The sequence below is a fragment of the Aythya ferina genome (assembly GCF_964211825.1).
Source record: "Aythya ferina genome assembly, chromosome: 2".
Lineage (NCBI taxonomy): Eukaryota > Metazoa > Chordata > Aves > Anseriformes > Anatidae > Aythya > Aythya ferina.
In genome coordinates, this window is record NC_140297.1 from 147,966,094 (window position 1) to 147,991,118 (window position 25,025).

Sequence of the window (25,025 nt, forward strand, 5' to 3'; positions counted from 1 at the left end):
GAAAAAAAACAGAGCAGGGTATTGCATATCCCTGTTCACAGGGATTGTGCTTTCACTCAGTTTACCAAATCTTTAGCTCTCTGTGGTAGTTTTTGCTCCTGTATAAATAACAGCTCGCTTGCTGGTCAAAAATTAGTGTCCACGATCCAACAGAATGGATTTAAATCCCCCTAAACCCAGAGTAATTTGCCATATACTCTATGCTGGTTTTGAGAAAAATGAGGGGAAGGGATCCTGCAGTGTTTGCTATACAGTGCTATCAAGCAGGAAATGAAAGAATAAATGGGAAGTAGGAAAGCTTATTTCTCTGTACTGAAATGCCTCCTAGAAAATCCTGCTATGGGAGCAGTTCAGCTGTTGTGTTAGCTGTGGTGTTATACTCACGCAGTGACCCTTCTGTGTACAACACGCTTACCCCTTAGGAAGGTGAAAGCATGGCTTCGTGTCTTAAAGAACCTGGAGAAATGCTTTAATAATGGACACCGGTTCCCTTTCTCCCTGTGTTTTCTCGGGGCGTGCAGTGAGTCCCACCAAGGAGATAAAGATCGTGTCGGCGGTGCGGAGGAGCAGCATGAGCAGCTGTGGCAGCAGCGGGTACTTCAGCAGCAGCCCAACGCTCAGCAGCAGCCCCCCCGTGCTCTGCAACCCCAAATCTGGTAAGCACCAGCGTCACTTCTGATGCACAGGCGACAGGAGCAGGCATTTGTCTGGGGACAAGGAGATATGAGGAATGCCTAACGTCACGTCTAGGTTTATCTTTTCAAGGATAGATTAAAAATTCACAGCACCGTGGTTTTTTAAGGCCGGGGGGGAACTTTTAGCATCACCCAGCCTGAAGTCCTGCTGAATGCAAGCCAGACGTCTGCCTCCCATAATCTCTGCACCAAGCCTATAATTGTGGTTGGAGCTGCAATTTATCTCTGAGGAGGACATGCAGTCAGAGACTCAGCTTCGCCTCTGCACTGCCAAGCCCTGGGCCGATACAAGCCTCCTCCTCGAGACATTCCTTCAGCGTAAGTCATGGGAGGGTTTAACTGTCCAGTGGCCACTGTGAAATAGCACAGCTCAGAAAACAGCAGCATCCAAAACCGGAGGAAGCATTGTTTGAGCCTCTCAAAGACCATTTCAATGTTTTCGTTTGTTTAGGTCTTGCACTGGTTTGTTTGGGAAGGTAAAAGCAGTGGTGAAGCTTATTTTCCTTTTGAAAGGATTTCCTATCCCATGCCGGAAGGTTAAACACACCCATTCTTCCACAGCTTGGTTAAAATTGTTTCTTATTGTACATCTGTGGAGGGGAAAACAGACTGGGATGGATGTTGTTTCAGCCTCTCTATTTCCCTCAGAAAAATCCCTGAAGTTCAAAGTCCATGTTGCCCTTTGTGCTCCTTATTATTTTGGATTTAGTACAAATTCCCAGTTCTGCTCTGGGTAGAGGGGTGTGTACAACTGATGGGCAGGAGGTCATTTTTGGGATTCTTGCTCGTTTGGAGGAGGGGAAACCTATAGCATTGTGCAAGGTATGCGAGGGGGTTGCTTTGCCCTGCACCAGCCTGCTAAAGGGAGGTGGGAAAGCAGTGATCTTGCACAGACATCAGCACACTGCAAGGAGCTCGCTGCTGCGTCCCTGCTGATGGTGTGGGCAGCATTGTACATCTGCGGAAGGCTTCAGTGGATGACTGTCAGCTTCTCCTTCAAAGGGATGCTGGCATTTCAAGTGACTGCTAGAGAGTGCGTCAAGCACTATGTGAGACTTGTTCAAAACGCTGACAATTCTCTCTGGAGATGAGTAAGTGCATTTCATCCCCGTTGTGCAGAGTGGCCATCAGAAACACAGGTGTAGTTACAGGGACATGCTCTTTCTGCTGTTAGCACATTTCCTTCCCTTTCTTTAGGCTCTGCTGGGAACTGAGGACGAGGGTCTAAATTATAATCATCTGAAGGACTGAGGGTGGTTGCATGACCAGAAGCATAACCCCATACACCGGACCTGCTGTTCATTTTTTGGGAGTGCTCTCAGTGCTCTTGGTCATTGCACACTCAGAGTAAGCTGCTGCTGGGTGCTCAATGTCACCTTCCCGTGTTTGCCCCTCTATAAAAAGTGCCACAGCATCGTATCTTGGCAAAATATGTCTTAGGTATACTACCTAGAGACACTCTGATAGGTTTGGTGTGGTGAGCCCCTGGCCCCAGTACACCATAATTGCATCCTGGAAAATTTTCTGGGACAGATAAACCAGCATTCATGTGCTGTCCATAAATGTGTGCATTATCTGAAGTATGCCAGGTATTCCATTCATTTATGATTCTGATTATATATGAAGTGTCAACCCATGAGTAGTGAGAACAAGTTTATTTTAATGCAGCTGATTACACAACACTGGAAGAAAAAGGATAGGCTGATGTTGCCCTCCCATAAATTATTGTTGTTTTTTTTAAACACAACTTCCCCTAGGGTAATTTCTCCCGTAGCACAGCTACAGATCCACACACCACCTTGCAGAGATTAACATAAGGCTGTCAGATGTAAATGTTATGGAGGAATTCTTAAACCTCTGCTGGACTATAAAGCGATTTTTTCACCAATAGTTTCCTGCTATCCAGAACCAGAGCACGTTGCTGAATTTTGTGGTAATAAACAGGAGACAGGCATCTTGTCAGCTGAGTTCTGTTACAGGCAAGGACTTTTAAAACAAACAGGTCATGACTTGACCAGTCATGTAGGAAAAAAGTCATCAAACAAAATTTCTGAGGGTATAATGAAGGGTGGCATGCAACGGAGTCCTGTGTACATGGTTTATCTGATTCTCATTTGTTGACTGAGCATAATGATCCAGGTTTTTTAAGTTGAATGGGCATGCTCTGAAAAGTGTAACTCTGGCTAAATGACTGCTTGTCAAAATCCAAGGGAAAGAAAAAAAATACTTATTGGTTTGTGTGCTAGAATTCTTTCCGCTCCCAGGAGTGTCATTAAGAAATTCATGAATGTTTCAGAATACCATCTGGGAGAAATTTTGTATTCCACCTGTGACTTAAAAGGCAGACATCATGAAAATCATTTATCACTAAAGGAAAAGCAGTCATAATTTGAAAGGTGAAGCAGGCAAAAGTAGTGAAGAACATACAGCTTTACATTGCCCTCTGTATTGTAAAGCATTGACAGACAGAAAAACACAGTATGCAGAATGGTATCAATCTGATTTGACAGAACATTGCATTTACTTTGTTCAGGGGAAAATTAATTCATAATACAGAAAAGTAGCAGGGAACCTCTGGATATGAGGGCATTAGATATCTGTGCTTACAATTGCAGAAACCTCTTTGTTGGGATAATACCTGAACCAAACAGCAGCAATGTTGCATGACTACGCCAACATTCCCTGCCTTCTTGCAGGGAAAATCAGCTCCCATCTCCAAGCAAAAAAAAATAAAATAAAATAAATGGTGGAAGAGGTGGGGATTCAGAAATGACAAAGACTCACTTCTTGGGTTGGGAAATGGAGGAAAGGTTACCAAGCTTTCCTGTACGTAATATAACCTTTCTTCAGAATTTTCTTCTTACTGAATTCTGGGATTCCAAACTGAGTCAGATGAAATAGCTGAAAGCACACAATGTGCAGAGGGAACCTGCAAGAAAAGCTGCTTCCTGCCAGGGAGGTTGGCCACTTGCATTGGACACAGGAACAGCCATTTCTGAAGTTCGTGGTAGTGTTTAGGGGATGCCAATTGCAGACATTGAAGTCTGTTAGCTTAACACCCCATTTTTCTGAAGGTCTCATCGTTGGTGCTCAGAGTTACTCTGCAGTCTTTTCTTTGGCTCTTCTGCTACTTTCAAACAAGACTTGAAAGACTATATGGGATTTGGGACCAAAAAGATACCGTATTCCAACATTTTGTCTCATTTATTAGGAAAAACTCCAGAGGAATGCTTATATTGAATATTCCTTTATGTACCCCTACAGTATTAAAGAGACCGGTGACTGCCGATGAGCTTTTGATGCCTGGAGCCCCATATGTCAGAAAAACTTTTACGGTATGTCTCTGGTATTTTTCTCTATTTCTGTGTGTTGCATGCATAAGGTAATCCAAACAGACATTTTCTGAAGGGATAATTAGAGCTTATTTGCATTTGTTAAGGGTTGTACTTTAAAATCCTGAAGTCCGTTATCAGTACTTCCACACATTTCAGGTCTGATTCTGCACTTGTTTATCCTGTCTTTCTGCCAGCGTAGTACTGCTGACTGAAATAGGGTGTGAAATTACATAAAGCCAGTAATATTTTTATTATACAAACTCATCTAAACTTTGTGCTCCTGGTACTGTGTTTGCTGTAGGCATGGATTATATACCCAGACTGAAGTTTTCTACTCAGGCATACTTTTTCTTAGACTATGATGGGACAGAAATTTTGATTCAGTATTAGAGGAAGCCTTTCTAAAAAGAGTTTTGAACCTAGTCATTGAAAGCCTTGCTTTTTTGCAACCTCCTAGTTCAACAAAAAATTAATTGAAACCAAAATACATAGCGCCTTTCCCACATGTGATACAGCAGCCTGTACACAGGCTTTGATAAAATATTATCACACAGAGTTCATTACTACGTGTTGAAATTAAAAAAATAGTTTTCCTGAACCATTTAGATGTGTCTTGGTGCCAGTGCTCACCTCCTTCTTTTCTCCTTCAAGATCGTCGGTGACGCGGTTGGCTGGGGCTTCGTGGTACGGGGCAGCAAGCCCTGCCACATCCAGGCTGTGGATCCCAGTGGGCCAGCAGCTGCAGCTGGCATGAAGGTGCGTGGTCAAACTGGGAAGCTATACTGGGATGTCTGGGCTTCTAATTGAAGGTCTTGGGCTGCCTGTAGTTGGGTAGTGAGAGGTGCTCTTCTTTCCTGGGTTGAATGTCTTTCAGTTTCAGGCATTTCTAATCACTGATTTCAGTTGCCTTTTGTCCTCTTTATGTTTCTTGTCTTCTGTCCTAGAGGTTCTCCATAGAATCAAAGAGTGGTTTGGGTTGGAAGGGACCTTAAAGATCACCCAGTTCCAACCCTATGCCATGGGCAGGGACACCTCCCACCGGACCAGGTTGCCCAAAGCCCCATCCAGCCTGGCCTTGAACAATTCCAGGGATGGGAAGTCTTCAAGTCCCTTTCCCATGCAAAACTAAGCTCTTCTTTCCAAGTTACTTTCATGATTATTTTGTTGTTGTTGTTATTTCCACTTCTTTCCAAGTCTGCACACATTCTAGCCTTCCACCTTCAGTTTATTCTGCAATTTATTTGTAATTTATTGCAGAATGGTCTGTATGCAGGTTCTGCACTTTGCCTATATATGAAGATGAAGCCAGGCATACCTATTCACAATGAAATTAGTGTAACCCATTGGTCACTGTAAAGCAGTTAAAATTCAAGATGTTTTGGAAAGAAGAATGTGTGACACTCATATTTCATAAAGAGTTGAAATGCCTTCATACACGATTTAAAAATAAATAAATACAATTTCCACCTGAAGGCTCTTGTACTGCTAATGCAGGGCCCATTGACTTACCTGCTGTTTTGGATCATGTCCTGTATATATCTGTGAATTAGTCACTCTCTTTTAGAGTAAGAAAAATAAAAGCAAAGCATTATGCTAAGAGCGTATAAAAGCAAGAAAAGGAAACTAGCTGCTGCACCTATTCCAGTGTCCAGATTGAGCCAGATGCAAATGAGCAGTTTATGTCCTGTTTTCTTGTACCATAACAACACAAGTGAAGGTTTCAGGTGTATTCCATGAGCAGCCCAGTTTCCCATTAATATATTAATTCATTCATTTATTAGTTTTATCCTGCTTTCTATAATCTGTCTGCCATTCCCAATATGCTCACCGATGGATTCTCACCCACCCAGCATATGCCACCTGTCCCGCCCATTGCACGGTGCTGGTGGATATGCCATGGCTCCGTCTTTAGTGAATATACAATAGGAGTTTCTCCCCTGTGGCTGCTGATTTTTTATGAAACTAGCAAGAACATTCTGTCTTTGAAACATTTACTTCCCTTGAGGAAGGGCAGCCAAAGCCCTAGAAGGCTGCAGAGCCTGTTGGTACAGGCAGCACCTGACACATCCTGCTGGCAAACAGCTCCATTCCAGAGGGAACTGGATTTCTTTCTATGTTTTATACAATACATCAATATAATATATTATAATATGCATTTATAATTTTTATAGGAAGAATATTGTTTCTGTAAAGTAATCCTGCCTAAAATATACAGGACTGAAATTTAAAAATAGTGAATTTATGCATGTGTACATTCTAGATTCTGAAACTGGGAGTTTAGTACCTTGCACTATCTTCTTCTCTCAGAATTTAGCAGCCAGCAGTAGAGTAGATCTATTCTGAAACTTGACTTGTAAAAATAACACTGTAGCGTCATATATAATCTTAGAGTTTTCACTTCTGAACTTCGAAGCTTAGAGCTGAATATAGTGGGCTTTGGTTTTGTTTTTACTTTTGCCTTTGTGTTGACAACTATGCAGTAAGACATTTGAGTTAAGCCTGTTTATTTTGTTTTTGTATTGCACCTCTGAAACTGGTTTTGTGTACCAAACCGTGTCCTTGTGTCTTCCATTCCTGCTCTTGGTACACTCACGTCCTCTGATGGGGTTACGCGAGTTTATCTGATCCACTCACAACATAAGAATGTCAGACTCCCTTGTCCTAGTGGGAGTAAATGGTATTTCAGCCAGTAAAACTGGGATATATTGCCCTGAATTTGCACAAAGGATGGATTTGATTGTTTGCAAAGGTCCTATCCTTACACAAAACCCCTTTTCAGAACAGAATTGTGCATGAAACATTATGGCCATGTGTTACACCAAAGATGTGTTGACACCAAAATCAGTGCCCCGTTTTCAGAAATGCTGAGCACGTTTAGCCCCTGGTGAAGATATGCCACTTTCCTTTGAAAATAAGTTTTTTTGTGTGTGTGTTGAGGTGTTCCCATGGCAATAGGTATGTAAATTCTAGTGCAGTATTTGAATTTTTCAAAAATCTATGTCACTTAATCCATCTGTTTACAGCACTCTTCAATCTGGCAGATTTCAAGGAATCGTATGACAGGCTTTGCCATGACAGCTCCTTGAAAATAAGCCTTCCCCCCTGTAGAAGCTGCAGGTGGAGCATTTTGAAAATAGACCGCGGTGCGCTAACTTCTGGTGGCCTGGTGTAGGAGGCTTTTGTCTGCCAGTGCTGCTCAGAGTGCTACACCAAAGGAGCGCTAACAAGGAAAGTTGGCTATGATGAAAGGGCAAGAATTTGAAGAAGAGCCAAGGCTTGGCGTTGCAGTTTGTAGAAAAGTTCTTGGCAGTATCAGCAGGGTTTTTCCTCCCAAGGAGATGTATCCAGTGTAATCAGTTCTGGAAGTGTCTGTATTTGTAAAGCTTGTGATTTTGCACTTATCTCTCTTTGAGAGCATTATATTCCCATCTTTGCATTATGCTGGACAAAGTGTTGCAAGAGGACTGCTTCCTACCGTCTCACTGTAGGATCTCACTTTGTGTAGTTAAGACCCCACTGTATATTACATAAAGCAGTAAATGTTACAGGATCAATCTACCTGAAGGACTCTGTGGTGTCTCGTTTTCAGTTTGAACTTGGCTGGGTTCCCGGCCTTCTTCAAAGCTCCGTGAATGGAAAGCCTCAGGAGAAACTTCAATGAGCTTGCCATGGAGCACTTGACCACATTCAGTGGTTGTGTGGTCACCACAGCGTGGAGTGACTGGGATGCCCAGGTCTCCAAAATGCATACCCACCTCTGGCATGGCAGCACGCCCCACCTCATTACAGTAACATCTTCCTCTGGGGTAATTTGAAGACAATTTAATTCTATTAAAATTATTAGCTCAGTCTGCTGAAGAGGTGCAAGAGAGTATTGTCTTTGTGGTTTTAAGTCTCGATTCCTCCTCTGGGCCTGGTAAATGGGATTACCCTTTACAGCTTGGGGTTCCAGGTTTGTAGCTGAACAAATAATTTAATAAGTATGTTGTCAATTAGCTTTATTAAAGTATTTTTAGACCTGGTTCGCTGAAGCGCAGTCGCCTGTGGCAGCGTTGGAGGATCGTTACGGCTGTAAGCGCATTAACAAGCAGAAGCTGGAGGCGACACAGGGCTATGAAAGGAGCCAGTGTTGTGATGCGTACGTCCAAGTTATTTGTAGCTCTGTTTTGCTGTCTGCTGTCGTCAGCAGACTGAGAAGGGAAGACAGGAACAGCAGGGTTTAGAAGTTCTGAGGGTGCTTTAATATTCCAGACTGACTGGCTGCAAAATTCAGGCCTCTGCAAATGGCACCACTAAATACTGCCAGTTGTTGTCAGGAAAGATCTTGTCCCCCTTCTTCAGTGTTTTATTCTGTACATTGATTTCTGCTTTTAAGGTAAAAGTGTTTTTGCAAAGTTCCACAACTTGACTTTAAACTAGTTAGACCTTACACCTTATTATATAGTGTGACATCACTGCAGCAGAGCGTGACAAATGTCGCAGACCAAGCTTGGTGTGAGGCCTAGGGAGGAGATAAATTAATAGCTAATTTTGCTGATTATCTGTTCTTCCTTTTGGCTGGAGAAACCAGTGACCAGCTCTAACCTTTGCAGAAGTGAATTCAAGTGAACTCACTAGCAGGGTAAGAGCCAAATCTCATCCACTATTGAGTAGCCACTGTTTCGTGGTAAATAATTGTTGTCAGGGTCTGTCGAGGCCATCAATTCCAGTACACACTCAGATAGGCACTATCTGATCAGTCCACAGAGTCCAAATACAGCCACAATCACAAGATATTATAAGCCTGTGATGTAAAGAACTAAAAGCTGCATGTAGTAAGGTGCCAGCCTTTGGGGAGGGAGGAGGGAGTCAAAACTATGTGGTATCAGAGGGATTGCCACTGTTTTCAATTCCTGCAATAGCAAGAAATTTGAACTGTGAAATTCTTGGGAGGTTGAATGTAGTACCCCATGCTGCAGAGAAATGCAAAACCCCTGGTCCTTGCCAATCTGACCTCAAACCTGGTGATTGCTGTTTAAGATAACCAGTCTGAAAACCCTCAAAGAACATTTATTCCCCCTGGAAAAAAACAAAAAAACAAAAAAAACAAAAAAAAACATTTATGGCTGTGGCCAATCTCCAATGTTCTACAGAATAGTGGGAAAAGTGGATCGTGGACATCACAAGTGAGAAAATTATAATTCCTGATGGCAGCCTAGTGGGAGCTTGAAGATAGGGACTTATACAAATAAGGTGCAATGAACATGCTGCCGTTTAAACCTCTTGATGAAGTGTAGGAAAGGGAAGATACTTTGGTGTTTGGTGCTGGGACTCTAACCCGTTAAAGCACTGGGCAGATGCTTCGGTGCTAGTTGAAGGTATCCAAAGGGTACTTTTATTATCTCATCTGACTGAGCTTTAAATGAGAAGATGAAGTAGGCCTGGATAAATATTTATACTGTGCACTAGCATATGGTGTTGTTGAAGCAGATGCAATTCAGTCTTAGAATTCTTATCTTATCCCAACATGTTACTGATTGTAGAAAAGCATAAATTACATGAGTTGCCATCTGTTTTCAATTACAGCATGAAAACACTGAGGCAGGTTGGTATTTTCCTTTAGCCATGTTATCAGCTAGCTGCTGAATTTGATAATTACATTAGAGTGAATTCAGAATGAGTGTGTTTAGTAATGTGAACACTCAAAAAAAGTTGCTGACAAACTGCTTTCATAGCTTGTCCATAAATAGAGAAGCAGCAGAGCTAAATGTGCATGTGATGAATGCCACTAGTGTGGTGCTTGAAAATAGATGTATATATGTTTCAAACATGTCTCCCTAAGTGAGTGCCTATATTTTTGATCGTATTTAGTTATAAACTATAAAATAAAGGTCCATTCTCCTCCATGGAAATGTGGTAGCTGTATTCAAGCACCTAACTTTGACTCCAGAGAAATCTAATTTTAAAGAATCCGATTTATATTTTACTTTAAAATCTACTCCCGTTTTGTGAAACCAAAGAAAATTTGAACAGGCTGTAGTCTCGGTGTTCACTTTATGCAGCTGTAAACCTCAGATTTTATATGCCAATATTGAACACAGAGAGGGAGAGAGGATGGTACCCAGTAGCCTCGTATATCTCAGGAGTCATGCTCAAGAGGAGTGGTTTGTCCCATTAGTTGGGACATGGTAAGAACAAGGTAAGAACATAACGGTCAACATTTTAGGTGCTTTTCTTTCCTCCTAGTCTTTGGCAAAAACCTATTCTAAAAGACTAAAGAAAAGTATATTGAGACAGCTGTGTTAGTAATGTGATGATTCAACAGAAGTTGGAAGAGATCAAATATTTGAATACTCAACTCTGCCATTGATGTGAAAAATGGGTTGGTGGCTGGTTGTCCTTGACAACTGTTTAACAGCATGCTTTCCTGATCAAAGCATGAATCTGTGCTTGGATTTGCCTCCTCTGTGCCTTCCTTCTCATTTTGGTCTGCGGTCATCATTTATTTGCTCAAGGAGTTAGCTGCTTAGCTGAGGTGATGCATCTGTAGTTGTCCTAAAGTTCCCATCTCCTGTGGGTGCGTTTCATGAACCTAAATGAGCAGTTTCTGAGTTTTTTATGACCTCTTTTAAGTAGGTTGGACGTACCCTAAAACCTTGGTAATTGAACTATACCATGATTATTGCCTTGCAAAAATATGATAGTAACACAGTTCTCTTCCTGAGGAGTACATCTGAGCACTGCAGTGTGTGTTCATGGAAATGGCGTGGGACTCAAGAGGTCTAATTGAGCCATCGTGGATCTTGGGATTCATTTGCACAAAGTGAATGCCTTTGAGTACCATTAATTGCAGTTAAATGCTGGACAGAGCATTTCAGGAGCAGCAAAATCTTTTTTTAAAATGAGTACTGGGCAGCAGGCTGTATCTCGCACATCTCCTTCTGTCTGAGAGTTTTGTGAATTCAGCCCTCTCACCAAGCTCAGGGCTTCTCTTAATGAAGGAAAATGTGATTTGGGGAGCTGCACTGTGTGTCACTGCCAGAACTTTGTCTGGTTGCCAAAAGGAGACAGGGTTTGGCAAATCTTTCCTTTGCTTTCACTGCAGAATGCTACAAGTGCAACAACGGAGTCCTTATGGCCTTGATCATCCTTTGCGTTAGCGCAATGTCTTTAGGTTGATTGAAATCATGAGAGGTTTTCTCAGCAATCCCCCTTTTCCCTTGTCATTGGGAATCTCAGTGCAGGATTTGGTGAGCTGCTAATCAGTCTCTCTTCTGCCCCTTCACTGCACCAGCTATTTGGTGTTTTATTCCTCTTCTGTGGTGGGAGCCGTGTAACTTGTATACTTCTCAGAGAGGCAGGAGACTATTTTAGAGACACCCTGACACTGTCCTGCAGGTTGAACCTGCCCCATGGTGGCCACATTGAAGACAAACTGGGTTTGGATTCTCTTCTTTATGCTGTCACAAATCCTCTGTACAACTGCATCAACCATCTTCCTGCCAGAATCCAGAGATATTCTTGTACATGGGATCAGACACATGGACAATGCCAGCAAATCTGCAACAGTAGAAAAATCTGATGATTAGATCCATTATGGTACCAGTACAAATGAAAAACCCTCCAGGTCTGTTAAAGTCTCCTTTTGTTCCCTGGGGCTGTGATTAAGAGCGTATGGTCTAGGTTTCTCAGTCTCAGGGCCAAAATTTACAGATGAGATAGGGAGACTTCTGTGCAGCAGTGGTGAACCTGCACAGCTCCATGAGTTTCAAAATTCAGTTCCTCCAATTGCTCTCTTTCTAAGCCATCCTCCTCCTTTTGGTGATGAATTTGTGTTTGCATTAATACTTTCTTTATGATACACAATCCTGCCATTGCTGCACATGTCATAACTGTTCTGGGGCTAGCTAAAGGCTTTCATTTTGCTCTGCTACCGCATTCTAGCCTCTTATAGTCTTTACCAAAATTCTCCTCTGCTTTACTTTGATTTCTGCTAATATATCATTAGACTTCAGATACAACATTCAGGTTCTTTTAAAGCCATGATAAAGCTCCTGCAGTCTTCAGACATGTCAAAATTGCAACCTGCACTCCTACTTGTCTTGGTGGAACTCCATTTTTTCTGCTCATTTCCTTGGTTTGCTTTGCTTCTTTCCCCCTGCAGTTGTTTAAGGTTTTGAAGAACAGGAACCATGTTAGTCATTATGGAGAAACTGTTAATCTACTGAAAGAATTAAGGTGGTGGGAATTCCTGTGTAAAATACAAAAGAAGGAGTTGGTTTAGCTTTTTGAGTACAAAATTCACCTTTAACAGCGAATTACCTTTTCTTTCCGTAAACTTTTAGAATACAGTTTTAGCACTGGCTTACCCTAGATCTGAATTTTGGCCTACAGATGTCGTGAAATGGTATTATATTTCCAGTAACTCTGTGTGTTTTTTTTTCTAAAGACTCTTTTAACACAGTGGGAGAGTTTTACTGGGCAATAAAATACGATTCTTTTTCTTTCCAACAGCTGAAATCTTATGCAAATGTAGAAAGTTTCGTGATATCTCAGAGCTCTTCCTTCTGCCCTCCTAAGGGTGGAATTACCATGAGAATTGACCTTGTCTGTAGGCTGGCTACTTAAAACGCTGTTGGGCAACAAGTGGCCTACTGTACTTGTGTTTGTGCATTGGCTCCTTTTCATCAACAGCAGAAACAATGCAGAAAAAAAAAAAAGCCTGCATGTTCATAATTGGAGGTCAGTGGATTTTTTAAAATTAGCCAAATTATTTTAATAAAAAGTACATTGAAAACCCCTTTTTGAGTAAGTAGGGTTTGATGGAAGGATGAACCAGATATCTGAACGCCCTGTGCTTACGAAAGGGCTTTCTCGATTGTTTCTGAAGTCTTACAGCTGTACGCATTCAGAAGGAGAGAAAGCAGCCTTGGTTTCAGCTGCACTGTGAAACAGTGCTGGGCTTGTGTTTTGATACAGCTTCCAAATTCCAGCAGGGTCTATAGCCTCTTTAATGGCGAGACTTAGTGCCAGCCAGAACAGCTGTGATCTTACCCTTGCTCGAGCTTTCTTAGGCTCTTGCAGGTCACTCCTAGGTAGCCAAAGCTCTCCGAAGGGTAGTCCCATCAGAAAAACTTAACCCACTACTGGATTTATGCAGCGGCTAAAATATGAAAAAAAAATCACAAATTTTGAAGTGCTCTTGCTATGGACTGAAAATGAAAACGCACTTTGTTTTATGAGCTTTAGTGGCAATACCCGTTTCCCTTGAAGCCTTGAATGGGTCCTCAGGTGCTTCGATGACAGTACTTTGGCCATGGCCCTGAGTGCTCTGGGGGACGCGGGCGCCTTCCCCACACTCCTAGCCACGCTTTCTTGTTGCTCTTCGGGACGTAAGCTGGCTTCCTTTCCTGCTCCAAGCGACTGATCGGGGAAACATGTTGCGTTGAAGCCAGAGCTCTGTTTAGCTAGTCAAACACATGGCGAAACAATCGCACTGTTGTCTGTGAAAACAGAGAGCAGCTGTTTGTCTCCAGCGGCGCAGACCGCTTGTGCTCCTTGCGCTCCTGATAGTGCAGGGTGCTCAGGAAGCCCTGCACAGCTCTGGCTGCCCTTACCTCTCCCTGGTCCAGGCTGGAATAGGGATTATTGCTGTTTAAGTAATTAAGGGACCTGAACTAATGACACGCAGCTAGTTTAGCCTAACTACATCTGACCTTGCAACTAAATTGACAAAATTTTAAAGTTCTTAATTCATGATGTGTGTTTGTCTTCTAGCTCTATAGTTCACCTCTGCTGTATCTCTAGGATAGGTGTAGAGATATTGTGAAAAAAAAAAAGGACACGGAAAGGTCAAGCAAAGCATAAAAAGAAGCTATGTCTCAGCTAAGACCTCCCATCCTGCTACCAGTGCAGCGTTTCACCCAGAGCCGCCTTCAGCAGTCTGAGTTATTTCACATTTCTATGGTTGTTCCGTGGTAGGTATCAGCTTACACCGTATAATAAAAATACTTGTAAAGTTAAGCATGCAGCCACTGGTCTGTTTTGCTGCTGTGGCTCAGGCCAGCTCGGCTTCACACATGGGCATCTCCTGCTCGGGCTCAGGTGGGGTCAGTCACGTAACACCACTGCCCAGGTAGGGCTACCAGAAGTAGAGACCTGTATCTCCCTGTTCCCTTGTACCTGATTTGTGGAATATTTACTTTTCAGGGTGTCAGGCCTTTCCTTTTATTGCCCTGCAGGTATCTACAGGTAGCTTTAATTTACCTGTGTGGCCAATTCCCTTGGCGAGACCTTGTCCTGTTGGGGCACACACTGCCTCAGCTAGCAAAACTTGGCTCTGCGGGGCTGAGACTTGCATGGAGATTGAAAGCTGCCTGCTCTCAAACAAGAGTTGTTCTCCTGAGCTGTTTTCACCCTCTATTTTCTGTGCTGTATCTGAGAAATTTGTCCAGCAGTGGTTTCATTCTATTCCCAGTGAAAAAAAAAAGATTAAAATTCCTCTTGTTTCCATCGGTGGAGATGGAGGGAGGGAAAGGCCACCTGAACCAGTGATGAGACTCATTGACATCTAATGATGTCAATGAAAAACTAATTAATTAGTCTTTATATTAATGTTGTTTAATTTCTGATTTTTTTGTGTGAGTTGGGAATACTATAAAAAATGCAGACCCTTAAAAAATATATTAAAAAGTTGTGCTTTCTGTAAACTTCTCACTAGAGAAATTCCTACTTAGGTAGCCTGTAGTGAAGCTTTGCTCAAACCATCCATACCAGACTGCAGCCACAGATCAAGACGCAGAGCCAGAATTACATGAAATGACATGGTTATGTTTGCAGAGCTATAAATGTGGTCGGTTTTCTTTGCCGTGCACCATACCACACTCTGCTAGTAGCTGGTTTCTCACCCAGTGCTGGGACAGAAAGCCAGCTTAACACTGGTGTAAAGATTGAACAAGAAATGCATCCCTCTGGAGAGAAAATCCTGTGTTTATGCAAGACCTGGAGACTTGCCTACTCCCACCCCACCCCACTCCACAGCCAATTACACATTCGCCAGAGATATTTACAGAGCTGAACACGCAGCTGCAATTTATTCTGTTCCGTGCTGTAACCTCAGCTCTGCTGAAAAGGACCCTGCCTGATTCTTTAACCTTCCAGTGCCATGCAGTTAAAAAAAAAAAAAAAAAAAAAAAAAGAAAGAAAAAATAAAAGAAATTTAGGACCTCTGATTTCCATCTCTTTTCCTCATTCTAATGTGACAGTGGAAAGATCACACGAGTGGGAGCAAATACTTCAGTGCCGCCTGTGTTTGCTTTTATTCAGGATGTTAGTCGTATTCCCGGGCTCTTCTGTGGCAGCAAGTTCAGCATCTCTGTGGCCTGGGCTGTTTGCTGAGCACGGCGATTCCTGGGCTTTGTGGCTGTGGGTTGCTTATTCAAAAAGCAGAGCCCGTGTAGCAGCACAAACGCAGGCTGTGCGTGTGAGGCTGTAAGGAAAGTTCATCCCCACACCCTATCTCCTCCACCTTCTGCTCCACTTTCCTCCTTCTCCTCCACTTCTGCACCCTCAGATTTGCCTGGGGCTGTTCCTCCTGACCCAATATCCATCTTGCCATTGATTTCACTGGCACTTTCAGCTATCTGGAAACCCACTCTGCAGTGTGCACTTTGATCTAAATGCAGATCTAAGTGCACCCACAGAGGATCCCGTCTTCATCTTGGTGTCAGCCCCCTCCTTCCGTCTGCCTCCAGCCAGATATGCATCTATTGCCTCCTTCCTCCAGCCGTGTCAGGCATATCAGGGAACTTATTTTGCCTGGAGACAAGTCCTTTTGCTTATTTATTTTTGCTGGCACCAGCTTAAAACATAGCGGTGCCTTGTTTTGGCTCAGTGCTCCCAAGGCAGCACGAAGGATGGGCTGCAGCAGGGATGGGAGCGCCCTGGGGAGCACAGGCTTCACGCCGTGTCCTCCTCCCCTTGCTCTGGAGGAGGTTTGGTGTATCGGGATGTGGAGTCTTTGGACAGTCCAGCCTCTAATAAACAACCCTTTTTCCCCCCCCATGTTTCTTCTAAAAGTAAGATTAGGTCTCTAATCCCTAAGGAAAGGAAACCTTTTCCTCTGGTAGTGTTACCAAATGTTTTGTGTACTAAACCCTGGCTCCTGGCATGTGAGCCAGGAGGTGATAATGTGGTAATTAGCTCAGGGGGGTTATTTCGGCCGTGTAACAACCGACAGGGCAAGCCTTCATGGTTGCTGCTTGTAAGTAGCTGCTTTTTTAATGGCAACTGCAGTAAGAAGTGGAACAGTTCTCGTTCCTCTGTGACAAAAAAAAATTATGGCCTTAGATGGGAGTGTTTACTTTCCCTCATTTCGCAACTCCTTCATATTTCATACTAAAATCTGATTTTGAAAAGCACGTCTCGATTTCCATCTTTTCCATCTGTTTGCTCGGGAGCTCCGGCGTGCGCAGGAGGCAGGGATGGGAGCACAAGTTCCTGGAGTCCCGGAGGAGCAGGGGCAGTGTGAGGGAGGGAAACCGCATTTCAAGCATAGCTCTTCCTTTAAAATGTTGGAAGCCTGGAGGTCCCCTTCCTCCTTGCTGAAGGCTGGAAAGCTGAATTTCAGATGTTTGTAGCGCTGAAGTCCTCTTCCGCTGAAATCTGCCAGCAAAACAAGAAAAGCCAAAGCAGATGCATTGCCTTTTTAAACAAGTGATGGGAAAGAATATATATATATGTATATATATATGTTTATATACATATATATTTTTATTTTTTTTGCTTTGCTTTTTCCTTCTTAGCTTCAGCAGATTAATAATATTCACAGGCTGTAGCTGTGGACATACCACAGGAATCAACCAGGAAGGTTTCTGTCTTAGAATTGGGCCCAGAGCTTTTAAAAGCAGTTGACAAGTGTGAAGAGCCTGGCTTGGTGGGCCTGCCGCACTCAGGTCAGTGCTAATTGCAAAACCTTTATGCTTCAGCCACAGTTTGCACAGGTGCCTGTAATGAGGGCTACATACTGACAGCATGGCCTGAGGTTTAAATGAAGCGAGGATCTTGCAGGTCTCTCCTGCAGATTACACATAGGAAATGCATGGTTTTCAAAATTACACCTGAAGAATTTTTCTTCTGGAAGATCACAGTGAGCTGCAGAACACCATCATGAAACAATCAGAAGCTTGAGCTACTCTAACGAGCCAGCTGATCCTTGCCCCTGTAGGATTAGCAGCACACGAAAAAGAACATTTAGTTGTAATTATTGAGGATATCTCTATAAAAGAAATTGAAGCTGGCTGTTTCTTTAATGGATATGATTTTAATTTTCTTTAGCAAGAAGAAAAGCAAAACCACCTACATTGGAATATTTTTTTTAATAGTTACATTGTAAATTTTATTCTGTAAAATTGTCAAAATACACTTTTCTTTCGGCAGGTCTGAAAGGAGTTATACTTAGAAGCTTTTATTTTAGTTCTTAGGAAAATTGCTTGAGAATTTTGCAGGCTTGAAAATGACTCCCATCTTTGCCTGAATTCAGAATTTCTATTTGACGCTGGTAAGGTTTCAAAAAATATATATATATACAAAAATAAATTATATATATAAAAATATATTTATATATATATATATATATATTAATATTTATGTATACATATAAATATATATATATATATATATAAATAACACCAAGCAACAACAACAACAAAAACCCAACAATTTTCCATGTGTTTTGGGAATGGTTCATCTCAAAGGAAAAATGATCTGTGTAGCTTTGGTGTCACCTTGGATCATAAAAAAAAAATCAAGTGAACATGTCCTAAGCTATCCGATATGGAAATCCATGTGCTTGTGAGCAGAGCAGAGGGCCAGGTCTGTCCCTGACTAGCACACAGCTTGCCCAGGAGCTCCATGTTTCTGTGCAAGGCGCTGATCCCTTCTGGAGCACCTTGGTCCTGAAGGGATCTGCGAGGGGTCTGTGCCAGGCCTGGGCAGGGCCCAGGGCAAAATCCTGGCTGCTCTGGAGCCTGAGATCAGAGCCGGGTTTCCCTCTTCTCTCTGTATGAGGAGTTTCGGCCGTGTGAAGGTTTCTGTTTGTGTGGTTGCCACACGTACAGGCCCAGTCACACCTGCGATGAAAATGAGCAGGCCGCCTGGTGCCAGGGCAGCTGTCGGTGTATGGCAGCCCTTAGACATTGCCCCTTGCTTCCCAAGGAAATGGGGAAACACGTGTGCTTGAAGGGCTTTCCTAAAATGCAGTCTTAGACCCTGCATTGTCCCCTCACTGCTTGGATGAGGGGGTAAATACCAGTGCTGCTGAAAAACAGCAGCTTTGCCACCACCTTTAAGGCGTCACTGCACAATCTGGTGTTCATGGGGCAGCACCCAAGAGTGTGGATCCTCTGAGCCAAACCCTTTGTGCTGTGCTTTCCTTTTAGACTGATGTCCAGTTAATGTGACTGTGTAATCACGGTCTTATCTGACTGCTGTGAGATATGCTATCTGTGGGCTTCGTGTGGTTGCTGCCTGCAGCCCCACCAGTGATTTGCAGTCACACTCACTGCATCTCTACATTTAAATGTTCTTTTTAGGACTTTCACAAGAACTTTGCAATTTTCACTTAAGCCAAACACAGCAGTGGGAATTTCTAGTTCCTGGTTATCTTTCACAGTGCCCTCTAAAAAGGGTACCTTGAACAGTAAATCATTTCTGTAAGGATTTTAAAAAATATTCAATTGTAAAAGGCCCAGAAGTCAAGGCCTGGCTCCACAAGGACTGAAGCCTATACCACAGCCTCTGAATATCTGGGATCTAGCCTAACAGCCTATCCTAACATAATATTCCAGTAACATTTATAAATATAAATTCAATATAAATTAAAAATTAAATATTTGTTAAATAAATATTAACCCTAAGGCAGGCAGCTAGGTAAGAATTACTGACAGCTATGCAATGTTTTTATTGCAAAATTTGTTTATTAAATATTTTAATTTAATAATTTATTTATTAAATAATTTGTCTTAACTTGTGTAATTCCATGCTCATGCCTGTTACTATTGTCCAAGCTGTGCTGTCAGGTCTCCGATATCCCCCTGGAGCATCTCACAGTCCTTCTCACCTTGCCTTGGCAAGACCAAGCATGAGCTGGCCGCCCAGGCTTGTCATGGAGCTAACCAGCCATGGGGGAAGGATTGTGCAGCCCCCAGTCGAGCAGACTCCTCATTCTGGCCATGAAACACTGTGGTAACAATAATTATAATTCCTCTTCTCACCACCTTCAGTTTGATGTGGAATGGCATGACACATCTTTGCTGACTTCTTTAAGCAGAAGGTTTCCAGATCCTTTCTGGTCAAACTGAAGTCCAAAGCTGAAGTTTTTCTTTTCCTGGGAACACCTGGATTTGGTTAAATCTTCTGTACAAGCCAGTGAAAACCCACAGAAATATGGAGGCACACATACCTTTCCTCCTATCCATACTTCTGTGGGCTGTTGTCTGTCAGGGTGGGAAGGAGAAATAGTTAACAACAATGTAAAGCAGAAATAGTTAACAATAAATGTTTATTAACATAATTTTTTAAAAGTATTTAAGTATTTTCATTTCAGAGTTACTTAATTTAACTGTTACTGTTTACGTGTTTTTTTATATCACTACATCCTGCCCAACAAAATGGTTGGAATTTCTTCTGGGCTTTGTCATTTCTTGAAGTTTGAGGGATAAAAATGGATGGTTATCTCCTGTCAGGCTCCTTGGAGAGCTATGAGGAAATGAGCAATAAAAGGCTCTTTGAGACTCTTTTAACTTTGGTTTATTATCTATTATAGTTACTGATGTGTGGAAAGCTACAGAGAAATTGTGCATGTTTATAGTTACAAAGCCCTTAGCAGCTGTAGTTATAAGCCGAACACTTAGAGCTTTTTGAAATGTGTTTTTATAAATGCAGCATTAAATCATTGACATTTTGTAAACCAGCTGCCTTAAGAAAATTCCTGAGATAATAAGAGGGTTGACATACTCAGCTGGGCTGGTTTGTGGGTTCTGTCTCTCTCACACTCCTTTTGTGGCACCATCAAGAGGGCAGTGCACTGTGCTGGCTTCTTTGGGGCAGGATTCGTGGTAGCCGAAGTGCTGGCGTGTTGTTGTCATCTCTCTCCTGTTCCTTACAGCTCTTTTCATGTAGTTTTAGAGCAGATGTTCTTTCTTCTATGCCTTGCCTGCCTCTCTCCATTTCTCACCTGGCTTGGGTGGAGTTTTTTTCATCTGATCCTATCCATTGAAAATGGTGAAACTAAAGTGCCAGTTGGATCCAGTGCAGAGGATGGTATGAAGAGGACCGTTCTCAGCCCCTACACACTGCTGCCATTCTACTGTCAGGAGCATACACTGAAACAAACACCTTGGGAATGCAGATGTGTCAGCTCTGGTCTTTGGCATGAGATGCTTGCTCTTTGGCATCTGGCTTGCTGTTGGCTGCTGTGGTGCCCATCCACATATACAGTTGTACCCTTGGTGCAAGTGGCTGGCCAGTCTGGAAGGTCTGTTCTTCTGCCAGGGACATTCCTTGGGGTCCCCGAGAGCCCCTCACACGATCCAGCATGCAGATTTCTCCATCACACACCTGCATGCCTGTCCCTGGCCAAAGACGAGTCCCATGCATCGGGATTCCAGTAACTCGAGAAGTCTGAGAACAGGCAGCAGCAAAACAAACGTCAGCCATTCAACTTCCAAAAATTGCATTAAGCCAGAAGAGACAATGCTATTTCTGCAGGTCTGTTTTAAATCAACTCAAATATTCTTCTGGAGCCAAAGCTATAATTCAGTAAAACTTGATACAATCTTGGAAAGCCCTAGAAAGCATTAGGAAATACCACTGGGAGTTGAGAGACCTATAGATACTGCAAAAATTTGCATTTTAAACTAAACATATCTCTTAAATGCTAATTGGGGCACTCTGAAGAGGATGATGGGCTACCTCTTCAATCAAAAGCCTTAACATTCAGGAAGCTTTGTCTGCATGCAAAAGCTGTACGGTGCTGTGTGCAGTTGAAATAGCGTATGAAGGCACAGGAAAGATAGAGCTGTGCTGCTATGGACATGGCCAAGAGCTGATTGCCGTACTTGAGACCACCAACCACTAAGGCAGACTTCCAGGACCTCAAGCCCTGCACAGCAGTTCTTGAAGGGGTAAGGTAGAAGAGAAGTTTGCCATCCCCTTAGGGGCTGCTGCTGTTCCTGTGCGTAGGCCCAAAGGAGCAGAGATTAAAAACATCAGTAGCATTTCTGATGAAATGTTTTATTTTTGGATTGGCTTTGCTTCCTCTGTAATTTTCCTTAAATGGAACATTGATAGCTGCATTCTGTACATTTTGCACAAGTACGAGTTGGGTTTCACCACACTGAATCCCTCTTTTACTTGGGAGGGAAGGTCGCTGACGCACAGAAGTTGAATGGTTGGGCTTGTGAGAAAACCCGATCTAGAGGCAGCAATGTAAGGCAGCAGAGCTGTTTCCCACCTCTGCTGCAAACATCTCTGTGTTGTGTTTCTGCATAAAGATAAAAGGTAAAAACATAAAGTTAGAGAATTTCTATAGTGATATGCTCTTCAGAGCTTCGTTTATACAGACTCGAGATCAGTTATGAGGAAGATAACCTTCTAGGGAATGCATTCTTTTCATTGAAACATCAGAAACACATTGAAACTGTTGCTTTAGGCTCCATATTTTTATCATTAAAAACAGATCTAGACACAACACATTTCTGACATTTTTAACAAATACTATAATATGATTACAGCCAGAGAAGGCTTAATGTTTTCGAGGAATAAATGTTGATATCTTTTTTTCCTTGTCAGGTCTTTACAATGCTGATGTGACATTTTGCTCTGACTTTTCCTAACTTTTTTAAGATGCTGAATCACAGAATGGTTGAGGTAGGAGGGGCCTTCTTGAGACCATCTGGTCCCACCCCAGCTCAAGCAGGGACACCCAGAGCAGGGTGCCCAGGACCACGTCCAGGTGGCTTTTGAAGATCTCCTAGAAGGAGACCCCACAGCCTCTCTGGGCAACCTGTGTCAGGGCTCTGTCACCCACACAGCACAGAAATGCTTCTGGTGTTCAGGGGGAGCCTCCTGTGTGCCAGTTTGTGCCCATTGCCTCTTGTCCCGGCACTGGGCACCACTAAAATGCACGATGGAGTTGGTCCAAATATTTCTATCAAGACTTTTTGGACAGAGAATAACCTCTGATGATACAAAACTTTCAACATTAGAATTTTTTGATATTTAGAAACAAAATATTAGCATATTTGAAATTAATTAATGATCCATACTTTCCAAAGAAAACCAAAAAACGTTCATACATAGAAGAAGTATAATGAGCTAAGTTTACGTTGGAATATCTCCTGAAAATGACAGTGGCATTTTATTTTCCATGGTATTATTTCCTAGAATTTGGATCCTTTGGGTTCATTGTGCACTGGTGGAGGTTCTGGCACTGAATCTAGTGAGATCATCATCCAGGCTCTGCCTGGAAACATGATGCACATTTTTAATATGGCTATCAAGAACTGTCTAAACCATTTCAGATGGAACAATGACCTGTTTGCAATGGCCAGAGCTGTCTTGTCCCATAGTGTTTGTAAGGCACACTATGATATGGTGTTGTAAGAAAAAATACTGATGTAGAACTTCAAAATGCCACAGGTTTCAAAGCTGTAGTGATATTTAAAAGTTAAAAAAAAAAAAGAAAAAGAAAAAAAAAAAAGGAAAAGAAAAATTATCTTGCCAAGTTAATTCTAAGGACTTTATCTTTCTTAAGAGCACCGAATGAGACAGCACGAAGAGTTCTGGAGGTTTTGCATGCCTGGGAGTTGATGTCTTTGTAGGTAACCTGACACAAAAAGTCTAATGCATAACTTTTGCTGCTTGTCTTTCTCCCCAGGTTTGCCAATTCGTCGTTTCTGTCAATGGCCTCAACGTTCTCCACGTGGATTACAGGACAGTGAGCAATCTCATCCTGACCGGCCCGCGAACGATTGTCATGGAAGTGATGGAAGAAATAGAGTCCTGAGAAGAAAAGATCTCTTCCTGGACATTTCTGTGAGAGAAACAGTGGCAACCAAGAAGCAGCATGACACGAGGAGACAAAACTTGCTGTGTCGAAAGAAATGATTTTGCTTTTGGGGGAGGGGGGTTCTCTTTCATTTAACAATAATAGCACTGGTTATTATGCTGAGAAGTGAGCAATAGATACCAGCATATTTTCACTGAGGACTTCGCTTTGCTTGATGAAGACGAGGTAGAGGCCCTTAGGTCATCTCTCCAGCCACGGCTGCATCCGTCAGAGCGGTTTCCCACCTAAGCGGCCGTGCAGATTTCCTCGCAGTCCACCACTGGATCAAAACACTTCAGGAGATGAAAGAATCACACACACTGTGGGGTCAGGATGTCACAGGCAGTTTACGTGACTTATTTACGTGGGTAAACATCCTCCAGTCAGGGAAAGGGGACTAGACGCTGGCTTTATTGCAGTCAGACACAAAGGAACTGTGAATGCATCTCTGTGAAACAAATAAGTTCATTTTCTGTAGAGGATACCGTGGCGTGGATGTTCAGGCCTGATAGAGCACAATGAGTATTCTAAAAGAAAAATACAAAACCGTGCAAGTGCAAAAAGCATGTGCTACTTTGACAAAGTAAAACAATCTGCCCTTTGAAAATCAGGCGATTTGTTTAAATGCCTAAGCACAGATGTAGGTACTGAAGTATAAAGTGTTGATTTCTTTCTTTCTTTGTTTGTTTTCTTACGTGTGAAGGAAAGGTGTCTCGGTCTCATTGTTTGTCACTTTGGAGAATTTCTGGACACCTTTATTCCTAGAAGGAGAATAATATTTAGCGGGTTGAGGTGGGAAATTCGCAGTGTTAGCATTAGCAATGATACATCCAAGCGCTCCAGTAGAGGAAGTACACTTCAAATTGAAGCAATGTACTCGAATGTGCATTAAGCTCATTAGCACTTTCAAATCATCAAATGTTTTGCAAACTACAGACTTGCCACATAAGTTGCATTTGACACTATTACTAATAAAAAAATGTATTTAACTGACTCCTTACTCTTTTTCAAATGGTAAGATTTCTTTGTTGATGAATTTATGAAACAAATCTTTAAAAAAATATATATATATAAAATACTATATTATTCTGAGCTGGTAACTTCTTAATCCTATGGTGATTGGACTTCATGGACATTCTTTGATCTTTGAACTGAATATATACATCCTTGTCCATAGAATTATAAGTATACCTTGCAGTCTTTCTCTGCTGTCTGAATTTTACAATTAAAGCTTGACCTTCTCTATGAGCATACCAAAAATCCTTTGTCTTTGGGGTGGGGAAAATATTTTTCCCTCAAATAACTTTGAAAAATATTTTATATTAAAAGCTGTTCTCACTAAATATATTGCTCTTGCAGTATGTTTTTCAGTCGCTTAAACACTTATACAGATTTCGTCAGAGATACAATAAACATTCATAATTATATATGCCTGCAGATTTGTAGGTAGAAGTCCAGGTATTCCTTCATTCTGATACATATAGCCATGGTTGATTTTTAACCAAGAAAACTTCTATTCCTCTAATATGTACCCTTGCAGGAAGGTATAAGACTGAAACCACTAACTCGATACTAACATCCTCTAGGCACAAACATGTTTGGAAGATTGTTTCAAGCTGTCATGTAGTACAACAGTTGTTTTTCCTTGTTGTACCCCCCAAACTGCACACATTGAATAAGCCTCATCAGATGATTTTATACAGTTCATCTAAAATAAATAGTGCAGCACATAACGTTACATGAGATGGTAACAACTGTCGAGGGTATCCACTAAGAATAGATGGGGGAAATCCTGCTGTCCCAGAAATGTGTCAGTATGCTACAGGTTTTTGGTTTTGTGGATCCAGGAATGCTTCCCCAACTACTGCTTTATTTTCTTATTTGCCAGGGTTGTTTTGGTGGCCTGGC

At 42.2% G+C, this 25,025-nt stretch overlaps 1 protein-coding gene and 1 long non-coding RNA gene across 3 annotated transcripts in view; one reads left to right on the forward strand and one right to left on the reverse strand.

Moving 5' to 3' along the window:
- Positions 1-24,110, forward strand: part of DEPTOR (DEP domain containing MTOR interacting protein) — a 75,103-nt gene extending 50,993 nt beyond the window's left edge. For both annotated transcript variants that reach the window (XM_084511459.1, XM_084511460.1), the window contains 4 exons: positions 522-656; positions 3,960-4,030; positions 4,682-4,786; positions 22,947-24,110. In XM_084511459.1, coding sequence (XP_084367585.1) covers positions 522-656; positions 3,960-4,030; positions 4,682-4,786; positions 22,947-23,075 — 440 coding nt within the window. In that variant the 3' untranslated portion in view covers positions 23,076-24,110. The remainder of the gene's footprint in view (positions 1-521; positions 657-3,959; positions 4,031-4,681; positions 4,787-22,946) is intronic.
- On the reverse strand, positions 16,011-16,989 carry LOC311432881. The gene is made up of 2 exons (XR_014690400.1): positions 16,858-16,989; positions 16,011-16,672 (listed from the first exon to the last, which is right to left on the reverse strand). It is a non-coding gene; the product is annotated as an uncharacterized lncRNA (long non-coding RNA).
- Positions 24,111-25,025: the final 915 nt, after the last annotated feature.